This window comes from Podarcis erhardii, assembly GCF_964252035.2.
Source record: "Podarcis erhardii genome assembly, chromosome: 14".
NCBI classification, from domain to species: Eukaryota; Metazoa; Chordata; class Lepidosauria; order Squamata; family Lacertidae; genus Podarcis; species Podarcis erhardii.
In genome coordinates this window covers 5,970,851-5,988,450 of record NC_138503.1, presented here as the reverse complement: position 1 = coordinate 5,988,450, position 17,600 = coordinate 5,970,851, and the positions used below count along the sequence as shown (strand labels likewise).

General features: G+C 39.8%; 1 protein-coding gene across 5 annotated transcripts in view; it reads left to right on the top strand.

The window, feature by feature from the left end:
- Positions 1-17,600, top strand: part of RNF111 (ring finger protein 111) — a 52,757-nt gene that overhangs the window by 18,630 nt on the left and 16,527 nt on the right. For all 5 annotated transcript variants that reach the window (XM_081838824.1, XM_081838823.1, XM_081838822.1 and 2 more), the window contains one exon: positions 4,517-4,643. In XM_081838824.1, the coding sequence (XP_081694950.1) occupies positions 4,517-4,643 (127 nt within the window). The remainder of the gene's footprint in view (positions 1-4,516; positions 4,644-17,600) is intronic.

Here is a 17,600-nt window from a genome sequence, read left to right as displayed (position 1 = left end):
AGAACTCTGATTCAGTAGAAGATGGTTCATATGTTTCTATGTGGGATCCAACCATCCATTTATTGTGGTGCTGGGATTTTGGAGATGATTGAAGAGGAGGCTGCAGCCCAGATTCTTGAGTTCTTTTTTCATGGCTGGGCAAAGTGACTCAGTCTTGGGAGGGAAGAGACTTTGCCTGATTTCAGCAAAAGGCTTCTATGAAAAGGGAGTGTGAGTTGGTGTGCCAAATTTTTAGTTGCCCAAAGTGGCCTGCCAACAAGTCCCATTACTACAGCAGTCAACCTCCCACTACACACACCCATCTCAGAAGGGTGAGCATTGGCCTGGGTCCAGTTCATTTCCCTTAATCTATAGGGTCTTCAAACAGTTATGTACCTCTTGCAGAACATCTCTTGCATGTACCATGAATTAGGTGTGAGAGATCCTGGATTATATCTGGCCATGCAGAAGCACAGGCAAAGAGACACACTTTTAACAGTCTTGTTTCAAACTTCTGATAGCCCTAGAAGTGTCACATAGTCAGCATAGACAGAATGTCACAGGGTTGCAAGAAGCCAAAAGAACATAATCTCCTGTGTCCATCCCTGATCTCCAGTATAATCAGAACCACAATGGCCTGGTTCACACAACATGCCAAGCCTATGCAGTATTGTTTCTAAAAATTCAGCATAGGTTACTCTTGTGACTGCCCACTTTCTACTAGCCTTTGCTGTACTATAGTCTGTAGAAACATTCCATGAATGAGCGTAAAATGAGCCCATGATGTATGGATGTAATACACCAATTTTCCATTAACTTTGTTTAGGGACGCATGTGGCACTGTGGTCTATAAGAAAAAGTAAAATTCTTACATGTTCAGAACAAATATTGTGTGGCACCTGTAACAGTACCAGTTCACCTGTGGTTTTGAAAGTGTGTGAACACTGCCTGCAAAAGACTCCTGGGTTGATGGGGTGGAGGTTCTGCCCCTTCCATAACAAGTTGTTCCATGAGTTGTTGTGTTCTACCTGCACACTCCTGTTGCCTTTGTTTAGGTGTCTCTCTTTGCCTCTTGCTTACAAAGATATGAAACGGCTCACATGACTAGAACAAAAGTTGATGCATGTATCCAGTGAGCCCATGTGTTTTTGATATTTCTCATCTTTGGGTGGACAGTCATTGTAAATATGCTTTTTCATATCAGCAGGAAGATCCCATAGAGGTTTTCTGTAAAATCTGAATAATAGGATATGAATTCAATGCACACACCAAAGAATTCATAGTACCTTAGATCTCTTTGTATTGTACCTAAATTTTTGTGGAATAGAGTCCACTTCATCAGATGCACAAAGGTTTACTTTCATTTGACAGGTACATGCAGTGCTTTTTTCCCTGGGGGTACCCAAGGGTATACAGTACCAGTGCCTCCCCACCCCAAGGTTAAAAGTGTGGCACTTACTGTAACAACTCATGGTGAGTACCAGCACATTTTTTTTCTAATTAAAAAAGCATTGGGTACGTGTATATACATCTCTGCTCCTGTATATAGCTGTCCACTGAAGATAACTCTTGATGCACCTGATGAAATGGACTCTAGTCCATTAAAACTTCGTTTTAACAGTAGATCTGTTAGTCTTTAAGAGGCAAGAAGTTGTTACTATGAAACATAGATATGAAAACTGTATGAATCAGCAATTGGGATGCAGACATTAACTCTCCCACTCATGGTTGGTGTTCCCTCTTTCAAAACTCACATTGGTAACCCATCCACAAGGGACCACAAATGACCAAACTCTTTCATGGGAGTAATTTCTGTACAGTATAGGGTTTTCAGCCAGTCTTGGCTTAAGAGCAGAAAGAGAGACTGCTAGATCAGACTTTTGACTCCATTGGCGTTGAAAGTGTCCACCTTCCTCCCCGGTTCCCTGCAACTATTTAAATATTTTTTGTTGTTGCTGGTCTTAATGTTTTTAGCAGTGTGATCCTCAAATTCTTTTTCAGCATCCTATATTGTCTGCTTGCATTTATTTTTCCAAAGTTTGTGTTCCTTTTTGTTCGCCTCGTTTGGACAAGACTTCCATTTTCTAAAGGAAGCCCTCATGTCTCTAATAGTTTCTTTGCTTGTTAAGGACACTAGCATCCTCTAGGTTTTGGTGGTGCCTTTCTTTATCTGTTTTTCTTTTCTTTTCTTTTTTAATTTTTAAAATGCTTTTCTTAGGTTATTATACCAACACCAACACAGATGTCACTCACAAGACAAACTTACAAAAAGATATAACTACACACACACAACAAATAATGCACATACATCCCTATTTCAGTTCTTATTCATTTGTATTTGACTTTCTTCCCCCTCAACGCAGGTCCGTTTCTATACTTAATAAACTGTTTCTTTCTCAATTCCACCTCTGTTTTTCCTCTATATCTTATATTTACACACACACACACACACACACGTGTGTGTGTGTGTGTGTGTGTGTGTGTACACCTTTCTTTATCTGGTGTATGTTCCAGCTGAGCTTCTCATGTTGTGATTCTAAACAACTCCCAATCTTTTTTGGAGAGTTTGATCCTCTTGAGTTTGCTGAAAAGGAAGCTGAAAAGCAGTTACCTCTTTTGAAGTCAAATGTGATTGTTTTGTTTTTGTTTGGAAATTGTTCCATTTACATATATATTGACTTGGATAGCACTATAGCCACAGTTTCCAGTCAGTTCAATAACATTTGTATCTAACACCTCTACATTGCTTAAGATTAAATCCAGAGTTCCTGCTGCCCCTCCGGTTGGTTCCATGATTGTTGTTCTAGAGGGCAGGCATTTAGAAATGGTACTTTTTTGTCATGACTGCAACGCACTTGCACTCAGTCTATGTGAGGGTAGTAAAAGGCACCTTACTATAGCGTTTCATCTTTTGGATGCCTCAGCATAAGAAGAGTTCTCTGCTTGATCAGTTCAGAGGCATAGGCTGGCATATTGTTTCCTCTGGGACCCAACCAAATGGCCTAATGGGAAGCCCAATGCTTATTTGTGACAGATATTGGTATGGTGTGTCTGATCCTGGAGGTAATACACAATTCTCATGACTAGCAGCCACTGAAATTGTCTGATCCCCTTTAAAGCTATCTATGTTGCTACATCTTGAGATAGCAAATTCCATAGCTTAACTATGTGTTGTGTGTATTGCTGACCATTCATTTGCACTGTATGGCTTCTCTCTTTGTACATGCAGAAATTAGACAGTCGTAGGACCTGACTTCACTTGTAAGACAAAGCTTTATTTTACGTGTTCAGTGACTCTTGAGTTTAAACTGAAATACGACACAATCCAGGAAAGTCTGTAAAAGCCTCCTGTGTTGGGGCATGCTTAGGAATTAGAAATGTTTTTCAGGGCATGCTTAGTCACAGCTTTGAAAATAAAATACAGTTTCCGAGGTTACAAATTCATTCTCAATTATCTGCTTTTCATTGAAACTGTATGGCAGGGAATGTGCAGCCATTCAGATATTTCTAGACTTCCAACTCCTGACCATTGACCATGATGTTAATGACCACTGACCATGCTACCAGCTTTGCCTTCACTGTCAGAGGCATAATGCCTCTAAATACCACTTGCTGGAAATTGCAGGTCACAAGATGCTGTTGTGCTCCTGCTCTTGCTCATTTGGCTCATCTGGCTGGCTACTGTGAGTACAGGAAGCTGTACTAGATGTGCCTTTGGCTTGGTCAAGCAGTCATCATCTTATCTTCTTATGTCTGGATCCAGTGAGAAAGTCCAGCATCATCTGAAGGGCTGCAGATTCCCTGTGTGTGAAGGCACATGAGGCAAGCATTTTGCTGACACTGAGTCAGTTGGTGCCTGGATGAGAGGTTGTGCTCCAATCTCACATGTGTCTTTCTTTGAACTTCACAGAAAAGCGGGAAATAAATTAAACAATGCTGAGTTACTCTGATCTGAGAACAACAATTTGGTAGCTCTAATCTGCTCCTGACCCATCAAATAGCTCCTGGTCTATTTTGGGCCAAAGCTGCTTCCAGGCACCACTGAAAGTGGCTGCAGTCTTATTAAAACTAAATGTAACTGGCGCAGAAGAGGTGTATTATTACTTTTTGTAAGTTACAGTGGTGCCCTGCAAGATGAATGCCTTGCAAGACGAAAAGCCCGCTAGACGAAAGGGTTTTCCGTTTTTTGAGGCGCTTCGCAAGACGAATTTCTCTATGGGCTTGCATCTTGCGATTTTTTCGCTCCCCCCCCCCTTTTTCTAAGCCGCTAATAGCCGCTTTGCTGCTAATAGCCGCTAAGCCGCTAATAGCGCTAATCCGCTAAGCCACTAATAGGGTTGCTTCGCAAGACGAAAAAACCGCAAGACGAAGAGACTCGCGGAACGGATTCTTTTCGTCTTGCGAGGCACCACTGTACATCTTCTGCAACACTTACTGACTGCCTCCATTTTGCACCATATGTAGTTAATACCTTGTGGAATTCAAATCTAATGCAACTTATTTCAGTCTTCTGTTTCCTTTGCGTTCTGCCTTTCAGGGAGTATTGATGAAGATGTGGTGGTGATCGAAGCATCCTCCACTCCCCAAGTCACTGCCAATGAAGAAATCAATGTTACCTCAACAGACAGTGAAGTAGAGATTGTAACAGTTGGAGAAAGTTACCGGTAAGGCCAATGTTCTTTTTTTTTGGAATATGATAATAACTTTGTGAATAAGGGTTGGACTTTATTGAACAGCTGTTCCTTAAAGTCAGGGTTCATAATAAGCGGGTGCGGAGTGCATTTTGCAACTAAGAATTCCCTGAATGAGATCACGTCCTGATGCATAGTTCTAGTATTCGGCTGCTGAACCATTCAAATGGTGCAACTGACCACTGAGAGCACAGGAGGAAAAATGCCTCCCAGCTAATAGCACAACAGAAACACAACTAGGGATCTCAACAACCCTTTGCATTTGAAAAGAGCATTCTAATCAACACATTAGTGATCTGACTTTGTTGCTGCTGGGAGGGACTGGAAGGTGAGACTGTCACCTTCTCCCCACACAGGTAAGCTGGTGCTGCTATCAGTGGAGGACACAGGACAGTGGCAACAAGTCAGAGTACTCAAAAGTCTTGGTTATAAAGCTTTTTTCAAATGCAAAGGGATGTGGGAGCCATCCAGGATAAACATAACTTAGATGGCTCCCTGCCCTTCCCACATAGTAGCAGGAGTCCCCTCTCGGCCAGGCAGGTTAGAGTTTAATGTTTGAAGTCTCTTCAAAACAGTATGAGGTCTAATGAATGTCTGGAGACGTAGTCAGTTATTTCTTTTCAGGGCAAATCATGTTGATAAATGTGGAGTGTGATTAAGAGACAAAATTACTACACGTTAGTTTCTTTATATAATTTGGTATGAACATTGAGTCCTTCTGTTTTAGATTAAGTAATAGCACACACAGTATGTTCACCTTTGAAAAAATTCCTGCCCAAAGTATATGTGTACTTCCATAGGCTTGGTAATTTGCTTTTGAAATAATTCAGAGATGTATAACTGTGGCTTTCTACTTTGGGTGCTATATTTTTTGTTGAAATGATTAGAAGGAGAATATTTTTTACAATGCACTTAATTCGAACTTCAAGATATAACCAAGTTACTACATAAGCTCCCTTTTATGTTTCTTTTTGTATTAAGAGCTGTGTATTATATATGACGTAATGAGAAAGAGAGCTTATGTTTTCAATGGGGGAAATATTATTACTGATGATGAGCTTCAGAATTCCTGTGTTCATTGTAAGTTAGGGCTTTTTCACATGTTCATTTCTCCCTAATTTATACCAATTTATATAAAACATTATTAACTGCTGATCTTAGAATGCTAAGACATCACAGTTGATTTAAAAAACACATTACATTTTTGCTGCTACTGGATATTTTTTGTTTATTTTAAATAAAAAGATAAAAGTTTAAAACAATCCCCTTTCTTAATTGGCCTCACTTCAACCCCTAGCTACAACTCCAACATGTTTTCTCCGGGCTACATATGCACCCGCCTTTTTAAAAACCACACTTTTGTTTTCTGTATTCAGCACTTTAAAGAAGCCATAGACAGCAATGCTCAAGTATGCTAATACTCAAACAAATTAAAAATAGAAACAACCCAACACATTTTAAAAGGGCATTGGATGTCAATCAGCCTAAGGCCTGGTTAAAGAGGAACCATTTTTTGCCTGGCACCTAAAGGTGAAGGTTCCAGGTGAACTTCCCCTGGCAGGCTGTCTTTGTTGGTTGGAAATTGGTTTCAGGAACCAATTTCCTATAGGGAACTGCAAACAGTCTATCCACCAATTTCCTATAGGGAAATTGGTGGATAGACTGTTTGCAGTTGGAATTAGCAGAGCCTTCATTATGGGATTCCCCCGCCCTTGTGTTGTTCTTGCCAGAAAGCTATGACGTTCACATAGTTGTATTAAAAATTTCTTCTAAACTGTCATTTATTTCATGTTATTAAACATGCCTGAATTAGTTTTTTGCCGAAATTTGGTTTTTAAAACAGAAAACCTATAGTGTTAGTAGAATATCTGTTTTTTTAAAAAAGAAATAATTATTATATTTCCCCCCATGTAACATTTTCTTAAAGACTTAATGTAAAATGCATTCTAAATGCATGCATTTTTCTCATGGGGTGAATTGGTCTGTACAGAATTCCATATTGTGAAATAGAGATTTGTCTAATGAAAATTGATGGATAAGGAAAGTTTTCTAGGTGATTGCAAATGTTGATCTCAGTTTGCCAGGAATTCAGAAGAATTCTTCACATGTAGAATCTCATTCCCATTTGCCTTGGTGTAAACCCTTTTGAATTCATTCAGTAGGATCTATTTCTGTGTAGAAATGGCTAGGATTATGCTGTTGGACCTGTTCTTCCAAGAATTTTGATTTCATAGACCTATTTCGCAAAAATAAATGGAATGTACTGCTGCACTGGGGGGAAAATGGCAACTAGCCATTCTGATTTTGTGCCTACAACCCAGATTCCAGAAGCCATTTGGCCCTAGCTTTTCTATCCCAATTTCTAACACTGCTTAAACTTCATTGTATTGATTTCTCTCACCCTCTTGTAGTTGGAACTTCCAAGTTAGCTATAGGCAGCCCCTGGTATGGGCCAGATCGTTGCCATTTTTGTCATGTGTTAAATCTTCTGCCTAGCTGTGCTCTTTCCTTTTCACCATCTGATGATACAGATATTCTCTAGTCCCTGTCCTTCTGCCTCTGCAACAGTTGGATGCCGATTCTAAATTTAGAACAAGAGAACCCTTCTCTTCAGATGTATGCATTTAATTACATACAGCACAGGTTTTCAACCTTTTTGAGTCCATTGCTCCCTTGACCAAAAACATTCTTTCTGCAACACCCCTGTGGGGCTCAGGAGCCCAGTTATGGCACCCCTTGCCCGCAGAGCTGGCAGCCCCCCCCTTTTTCAAACACCCTCCCTTGTGGAGGGTTCCCTCAGCCTCCTCTCCTCTCCCCTCTTCTTAAGAGTCTAGGTATTTATAATTGTCAAGAAAAGGTTTTTAATCTGTTGGCCAGAGATTGGTCAACATTGAATAAAGAGATCGGTCTGTTTGACTCAAAATTGGATGGTCCCTGCGAGGCTTGGGAATAACGTACTATTTTTGAATGTCTCCAGGTTGCAGGAAATCTGTTATCAGCTAAAATATCATTACAATATCATTGTTAATTACTTCCTTTATCTCCTCCTTTCCCATACATTTACTGTCCTCCTCCTTTAGTTATAGGTATTGCTATAGTGCAGGGTTCAGCAACCTTTTTCAGCCGTTGGCCAGTCCACCGTCCCTCAGCTCATGTGGGGGGCCGGACTATTTTTTTCTAAAAAATAAAAAAAGAACGAATTCCTGTGCCCCACAAATAGCCCAGAGATGCATTTTAAATAAAAGGATACATTCTACTCATGTAAAAACACGCTGATTCCTGGACTGTCTGCGGCCCGGATTGAGAAGGCGATTGGGCCGGATCTGGCCCACGGGCCTTAGGTTGCCTACCCCTGCTGTAGTGTCTAAAAATTTCTTAATTTCTTCTAGAGAGAGGTGGAGGTGTACAGAAAGGAAAAAAACTCTGCACATATTAATTTTGTACTATAAACCCTTTCTCCTGCCTTTATTTTTATACCTGTAGTTATTGCTTTGTTTCTCTTTTTGCAACTTGGCAGCAAAAATAGTAATAATATTTTTGTTTTAAATACAATAATTGTACCATTGTTTTATCTATTTCTATTGCTTCGAGTTATTTTTGCTTAATTTGTAATTGTTAGTAAACTTGTTTGGAAGTTCTTGTCCTATGCTTTTGTTCTAGGGAAGAGACTTCCTGTTCTAATTGCATCTTTTGTGTCCTGTAGATTTTATTCAGTCCTGATTTTTCTTGAAACATACTCCTCTAAACACTGCCTTTATTGTTTCCCACAGCAATCCTGAACTTAGTCCTTCTATTATTTTTCTTAGTTTTTGTTCCAACGATGCCTTAAGTTTTTCTTTTACCATTTGATTGGTTATAAGGACAGGACTAAGGGACGCAGGTGGCGCTGTGGGTAAAACCTCAGTGCCTAGGACTTGCCGATCATATGGTCGGCAGTTCGAATCCCCCGGCGAGGTGAACTCCCGTCTTTCGGTCCCAGCTCCTGCCCACCTAGCGGTTTGAAAGCACCCCTAAGTGCAAGTAGATAGATAGGTACCGCTTTATAGCGGAAAGGTAAATGGCGTTTCCGTGTGCTGCGCTGGTGCTGGCTCGCCAGAGCAGCTTCGTCACGCTGGCCACGTGACCCGGAAGTGTCTCCGGACAGCGCTGGCTCCCGGCCTCTTAAGTGAGATGGGCGCACAACCCTAGAGTCGGACACGACTGGCCCATACGGGCAGGGGTACCTTTACCTTTACCTTTAAGGACAGGACTAAAAGACCAAATACAGGTCACATTTTCTGACAGAATTAATAGGAAGTTTGCGCTCACTGGAGTGTGTTCTGTTATGTTAATTTCACCAATATGAGCTGTCTGCACTTCCTTTAAAAAGGAGACAGGGTTTGAAATTAGCCAGGTACCAGGTGCATTTTGCACTAAGCTGTTGGCTACGTGACCAAGTGAAGTTGCCTGGGCCCCAGGATGGTGCCTGACATCTCCAACCTTCTGGAGGTGCATGTCTGGGGATCATTGGATCAGGACTGTATAATTCAATCATTCTGCACAATCAGAATGGATTTCAGGAACCAAAATGCTTTTTCTGTGCAGCCTGAGAAGGAGTGATGAACAACATTATAGTTAACTGTTGTAGCTTGCCTTTACTGCCCTGCTCTCAGTTGTGAAGAATATTCTTATGATATCAATGGCCCATGTCACCATTAAGAAAAAGAGGTAGGAATGTCTATATATATGTGGATTGTCCTCAATCTTGACCTAGCTCAGGGTTGCAATCTGAACTAACCAGATGTTTAACAATCCATCACAGTCCTTCATTTGAAAAATTAGAGCCGTATTGCCCTAAAATGGCAACTAGACATTCTGTTTTGGCGATTGTAACCTTGGTTTAAGGATCCATTTGGCACCCAGGTTATATAGCTGAGATTCTGAAACAGGGCAGAGGTTAATATAAAGTCTAAAGATTGTGAGCCATGAACAGGGGAGACAAACATGTGAGTTGTATCCACTGGATTCCACTCACTCCATATATCCCATAGACCCCACTCTTACAATATTCTCAACAATTTCAGTTGTTCCTTGCCCTTTTTAAACTCCACTGTTGTTGTTTACATTGCTTTTCCCATGCAGAATCAGTTAGGTCTTTATGTGAAAGGCTACTTGCACTCCAGTTTAAATCTTCCTCCAATTATTAAATCATAAGAAGAAAAAATCATTGAGGCATGACACAGGTTTTTGTAAAAATGACATTTGGCCAGTATTCTGCACATAAACTGAATCCAAAGTTACCTAACATGTCCCACTGAGGGTTCCTTCTGTAACAATAGATCTACCATTTGGATCTCTTAGTATTTTAATGACCTGAAAATTAAGTTGAGAATGAACTAAGATCACAACTTGTCTTCTTTTATTTGACCCTATTGCTATGAATCATCCTACCCAAGATTGATTAAATAAGATGTTTTTCTGATCCACATGTATTTCCTGTAAACAAACTATATTTGGTTACCTATTATAAAGATATTTTGCCAGTTGAACATGTTTTATTGGATCTCCCATCCCTTTTAAATTCAAGGTAATCATAGTTATACTTCCACTCTTCTTATTTGATGCCATCTTGCTTTCTTATTTGTATATACACCCTCCCTTCCCCACAACTGAAAAACAATTCAACATTCAACTTAAAACAGTAAAATACAACTCTGTATGTGTCCTCTATAGACACTAGAGGGCACTCCTGCACCATTGGGGTATAGAACATACCATAAGTACACATGATGAGTACATTTTAAATATTAGCTTAGATCTTATCTTCAAGGGGTACATGTGCTATAATTACTGCTTTGTCTAGCCAATTGTATGGCTTCATCTTGAATAAATTATTTTTAACACCTCAGAGAAGGGTCTTAATTGTTCATTTTCTAGTTGCTTGAGAGTAGAGAAGTCTGGTTTGCTTTTCCTTGTGCTATCTTTGTGCTACAAGATCTACTATAGGTTAGACTCCACTGGGTTCTCTTCTCCTGGGACAGTGCCTTCTTGTTGCAAAAAGCTTAGCAATTCAGAGAGTCATTCCAACTCCAGAAGTTGCAAAAGCTCTGCTACTTCCCAGAGGTTTGCAGCCAAAAAAACTGAATTTCCTCTGTTGAATATTAGACAGAAAGTGAACGCTCAGTGATAATCTGATTCCCACTTCTGATAATCAAGATCGGGGGTTGTCAACCTGGTCCCTACCGTCCACTAATGGGTGTTTCAGGATTCTAGGTGGGCGGTAGGGGGTTCCTCTTTCCATTGAGCACTGGTGGGCGGTAAGGAACTTTTACCATCAAGAAAGATGCATTAGTGGGCAGTAGGTATAAAAAGGTTGACTACCCCTGATCTAGATGTTACTAGGTGAAATTCTCTCCTTTTTTCAAGGTGTCCTGAGATAGATCCTGGAGAACCATAATTGGTTGATTTTCAAAAGTTATATTTTCCACATTCCTAAGTGTTCTCCATATCTTTTTTCCTAAAATCTATGTAAATATATTATATATAATAATGTCTCTTGGAGGGGCTGAAACACATGGACGAGTTGATAGGGCTCCATGGGCTCACCCAATATCCTCTGGAGATAGTTCCAAGGCAGGTATTAGCAATTTAAACCACTATCTTGTCACTTTCTGCCCCTTCTACAAAGCCCCTGCAAAGTTAACCCTTTAAGTCTGTTTTGAGAATCCTCCAGCTTTGATTTTATATCCATATTCTCGTGAGCAGTTTTCAAAGCTTTTCTTCATGTTGTCCCCTCTCAGCACTGCATTGGTGCCCTTTTCTGCCGCAGCTTCTGCTGTCTTAACTGGTTCGGGCGCCATGTTCTCTCTTTGCTGGCTCATTGCCCTGGCTTCTTGGTGTTCCCGTGGCATGAGAAAGTTAATTATACCCCCTTATTTTTATCTCAGCATATTTCTTGAACTGGGGTAAAAGTTTTCAAGTTTTCCCAGTTAATTGGCTGTTTTGAAAAGAAATTATGTACTTGAGGGCAGGAACTCTGAGTTTTGCAGCCATCTTGATTACTGGCTGACCACTCCCCCCAACTGACTTCTTCTAACTGATCTACCTAATAATAATAATAATTTTATTATTTATACCCCACCCAGCCATTAACTGCCTCTTCCTTGAGACACCCCTTTTCTTTCCAACCAGGGTATCTTCCCAACTAGTAAGATTTGCGTGGAGTCGGCGGTGCTCAACAGGCCACTAAGTGGGATGAGATGCAATGCCCAATAACTTGACAAATCAGATTTGACCAGTTTTCGTTCCCTCATGTACCTTCTCCCAGAGTCACTGCTATTTTGAGTCAATGCAGTGTTAAACAGCCAGCCGCCCTTGTATACCTTGTATATGAAAGTGAGGACCATTTATATACTGTACAGATTTCGCTTTACGTTCAGTAGTGTGAATGCTGTTACGCATTCTGTTAAAACAAGGCTTTGCCTTAGAAATAGAATTTGGGAGGCTCAAAAGTGGAAATTACAGGAGATCCCAACGGTAATGGAATGGCAGGATAATTTTTTGAGTATACAGAATTAGCTAAAATGACTTATAAAACTTGAGACCAAAAAGGGACAAAGTTTGAAGAAGAGTGGGTTGCATACATAAGAATTAACTGTAGAAGTTTAAAAACTAGCAGGGTTAACATAAATCCTGTGATGTTTATAGAAGGTGAATAAGAATCTGCAAGAGAAGATATATATTAAGAAAACTGAAGCAGGGAAGGAAGTCAGGGCATGAATATACGCAGTGTAAATAAGATGACATAAAATGATGACTGTAAAAGATTGTTTTATTTTTGTTTGTGAAAAACATAATAAAAAACATTTAAAAAAAAGAATTTGGGAGGGGGAACTGTTTCTCCACAGAGAACCAGCTGCTTTGCAAGGCCCAAAGTTTAATTCCTGGCATCTCTAGATAAGGCATCTCTGACACCGCCAGTCAGTTTAAATCCCACTGAGCAAGGTGGGCCAGTGGCTTAACATGGTTTATAGCAGCTGCTTACGTCAGCTACCTTTAAACTAGAACATTGCTTTCTACTGGCGAAGCAGAATAAGTTTGTCCTTTCAGTTATTTACCTCAATATTTTGTTAATTTTGGCTGCTATGTCTCCGGGTCTTGAGTTTCTCTAGCTGCCATCCTGGGTTCAAAATGGAGCTTTACTAAACAAGGCAGTGCATGACTTCAGGCTGAAAACACAATTTATTCGCTCTATGGTTACTCTCAAATATATTTACAGCTACCTCATAATATATCTGCCTCAACACAGGCAACCAGTTACCACACAATCCATTTAATAGGATTACTTCATAGCTTTCCAGTGTGGGTCCTTCCTGTGCCTCAGGCCTATGAAAAGTTGGTCCTGCCATTGTATAGGAATGTAAAGTAAGTCAACAAATGTGAGTTTACTTTTAATACACGGTTCCTTTTTTCTTTTCTCTCTCATTTTACTCTAGGCCTCACCATCTTCCTTGCTCCTGCTTCATTAAACCATATATTATTATTTTATGTGTGCTGCACATGAAAGCCTCTTTCCATCTAACTGCAGGAATAATCTGTAGTTGTACTAGGGAGAGATATGCAGATAGTTCTCAAGTTGTCAATTATTTTGGTCTTTCATCTTGCAGCAGTGCTTTAAAGTGTCATCCTGGATGAAACTCTGCTGATAGATGCCGTGATGCCTTGAACAAAGATAAATGAATAAACCTTCTGAATTCAGTCTCCTCAGCAAATGAGAAGAGACCCAAGCAAAGTCTTGGTCTCCTCCCTTTTCAGACTCTCAAAATGTATGGATCCCTCACCCAGTAGAACTGATGGGAGCTTTGCCGTTAGTTCTAACAATACGTACATTAAAAAAAACAAAACCCAATCCCTTCCTAGTCTAAAATTATTCTGCCACCCTAAGCCCTTTCCCTCAGCATGCAGAGATTCCTGATCACAGCTGATAATATCCAGCTTATTGCCTGTCTAAATCATGGGATCACGTTTGTTATTAAAGATAATATCCAGCTTGTTGCCTGTCTAAAATCATGGGATCACGTTTGTTATTAAAGATTGTTTTAGCTGGAGTTTTAACCCCAGTTTTATGCCCAGCACGAGTATCACTCATTTGTCCACGGATTCATCAAGCACTGGATTCATCAAGGAGTCCGATTTCCTACTGGTTCGGTCAGTAGGAATCCGTTTTAAAGTAGGAGAGAGAAATCAAAAGGAACTTGCATGAGGCCATGGTCAGCCTAGGGCAGAGCTTTCCAAACTGTGTGTCACAACACCAGGGTGGATAAAAATCAATGATTACTATTTTATTTTTAATTTAAATCGGATTTTTAAAAATTTAAATCAGATTTTTTTGATTTAAATCAGATTTTTAAAATAAAATGCTTTTGGAGGAAAAATCTTTCTAAATATAGTTTTTTATTTAAGTTACATTATAGTCCAAAGGCTATTCATCAGGAAATAAGGATTTGTTTTAAGATTTTCATGTGTGCTAAAACTCAGTCTAAGGTTGTTGTTTTTTTAACCGTTTAACCACATCAGTTAACAAACATGGATACATATGCTATAATGTTATTGTTTCAGTTAAATAAATGGTTTAAATTGTTATTAAGGAAGTGATTATTTTTCTCCTTCCATAAAAGTGCAGCAGAAAAGTTGTCCAAATATAAACAGTTAACATTAAACCTCACCATAATTTCATAGTTATCTGTCTATGTATTTCTGATAGTTTAACCAAATCAGTAATTTTTGATATAACTGTGAAAACTACTCTGAGAATTTATTATTCCAAAAATGAAACCTTCATCTGGTTGTCAATATTAAGATTATACCAGCAAGAATGAGTCTTTCTGTGAAAAAATAATTTAAATCAAGTCTTACTGACTAGTGATTTAAATTGTGATTTAAATCGATTTGATTTAAATCAAATCCACCCTGCACGACACATTGGTGTGTCGGCTGCAGTGTGTGTCATGTGAACGCTCCCCACGCTCCTCCCAGGGCCGGAAAAGGGTTAGTTTAATCTTCGGTTTGCTAGTTAAACTGAATTACTGTGTCGCGAAACGACACATGTCTAAAAAGTGTGTCACAAACATGAAAAGTTTGGAAAGCTCTGACCTAGGCATTGAATGAACTAAAGACTTGGAAATGCTGAAACAGCAACTTTAATGTGTACCTGGTTACTTAATTGACATTGTTGTAAAATACTGATATATAGTCATGGAAAAAAGAAAGTACACCCTCTTTGGATTCTGTGGTTTTGCATATCAGGACATAATAACAATACCTGTTCCTTAGCAGGTCTTAAAATTAGGTAAATACAACCTCAGATGAACAACAACACATTACATATTACACTTCGGTTTGCAAAGTTGCATCTGAACAGACCACCAGACTTCTGGAACAGTGTCCTTTTGACAGATGTGTGGAGATGTTTGACCATAATGCACAGCACCATGTTTGGCAAAAACCCTACACAGCATGTCAGCACAAACACCTCATGCCAACTGTCAAGAACGGTGGTGGAGGGGTGATGATTTGGGCTTGTTTTGCAGCCACAGTACCTGGAAACCTTGCGGTCATTGAGTCGACCATGAACTCCTCAGTATACCAAAGTATTCTAGAGTAAAATGTGAGGCCATCTGCCCAACAATTGGAGCTTGGGCAAAATTGGGTCATAAAACAAGACAATGATCCCAAACACACCAGCAAAAATACAACAGAATGGCTGAAAAAGAAAAGAATCAAGGTGTTGCAATGGCCCAGTTCAACCTAATTGAAATGCTGCGGCGGGACCTTAAAAGTGCTGTGCCAGTAAACCTCAATGAACTGAAGCAATAATGTAAAGAAGGGTGGAACAGAATTCCTCCACAACGATGTGAGAGACTAAAAGTCATACCGAAAATGTTTACTTCAACTTATTGCTGCTAAAGGTGGTTCTACAAGCTAGTGAATCATAAGGTGTACTTAGTTTTTCACACATGCCTTCTCCATTTTTGCTTCATTTCTGTTAAATAAATCATGACACGGTGTAATATGTCATGTGCTGTTAATTTGAGGTTGTATTTACCTACCGTATTTTTTGCACCATAACACTCACTTTTTTCCTCCTAGAAAGTAAGGGGAAATGTCTGTGCGTGTTATGGAGCGAATGCCTGCGGGTGGCGGGGGGGATCTGCTGCAGTCGTGAGCAGAGGATCCATGGTTCCCTTTCCTTCCCTTCTCCGTGGTTACAAAGCATGGATCCACATGGATCCTCAGGATTTTTGCATTGGGCTACTCCAAACTCACTGTCAGATCACATGTCTGTGGCCACAGCATGAACCACAAAAATCATATATCCACTATTTCGTTTAGAATTTTTTTTTTCTTGTTTTCCTCCTCTAAAAACTACGTGCGTGTTATGGTCTGGTGCGTGTTATAGAGCGAAAAATACGGTAATTTAAAACCTGCTAAAGAACAAGTGAATGTTATTATGTCCTCATATGTTAAAAAAAACAAAATTCAAAGAGGGTGTCTTCTTTTCCCCATGACTGTATACAGTGGTACCTCGGGTTAAGAACTTAATTCGTTCTGGAGGTCTGTTCTTAACCTGAAACTGTTCTTAACCTGAGGTACCACTTTAGCTAATGGGGCCTCCTGCTGCCGCCACATGATTTCTGTTCTCATCCTGAAGCAAAGTTCTTAACCGGAGGTACTATTTCTGGGATAGCGAAGTCTGTAACCTGAAGTACCACTGTACTTGGGATCTTTTGCAGAATGCTCTAATTTTAATTCAAAAAGTCAAGGTAGCTTATGTTGGCCTCTAAGAAAAGTTGCAAATACGGTAACAGGGCAATACCTTTATTAGGCCAATCAAAATATCACAAAATAGTGTGTACGCTTTGGAATTTTCTAGCACACACCATCAGGCTAGATAGTGAGGAGAGAGGGGGGAAGGTATTTTGACTGTTGTTAAAGCCATGCAGTCTATGCCTTGTCAGAGTTATTTTGGTTTCCTGATCTTTTGGCTTCTTAATTTTCCTAATACAGATTTTGTAATTTTAATTCTGTGTTGGCAAAACTCTTGATCCAATCAAGGATGCAGTTATGAATACTCAATTTAACATTCTAACATTACTGTTAAAATGGGTACCTATAATTTGATCTTTGATTGGATGAAGGGTAGTGAAGATGCTCTGGCAAACTTGAGATTCACATCATGCTTTTTCTGAATAGGCTATGTAGTAAAGGGTTTGAGTATTCAGTTTTGTTACACTGGCTTCTTATTTTTGTGTAATGAGGTTAAAATAGCATTCCTATATATCAAAGGATATATAAACATAATAAAAGTATGAATTTAGATTTGAGGCTCTTGCGTATAATGACACTACACTTGCTCATTAGAGCTGTACATGAGTGATGTAGAAGGTAGCATTTGTGCCATTTTTTACTCTTATTGTAATGTGCATTCACACCTGCAGTTTAACAGTTAAGCTAGGTCCAGTCTAAGCCTTGTCCTTTTGAATCTCTCCCACTCTGTAATTCAATACTCTCCAAAGCTACACTGCAGTAGAAAATCTGTTTACATATTCTTGGGGCAATGAGACTGGATTGTGACAGGTCATCATGGTCAGTATGTGGTGGACCCCCCTATACCTACTTGGGGCTAAAATTTTGCAAAGATAGCCCATGTGCTATTGCATGGTACGTTCTTAAGAGAATGCAAACTCAAGATTAGTTGACACAGACTAGTTAGTGCCACTGTCGTTCAGAGTCTTTTGGACACAGAAAGCTGCCTTAGCTTTCTATTCAGACCGTTGATCCACAGGGCTCGTGCCAGACATTTTGGCTCCTGATGTGAACCACGAAATGCTGTGCTGTGGCAGGGGGGTGGGTTGTGGAGTGGAGGCAGATCCATCCTCCAAGGAGTGCACC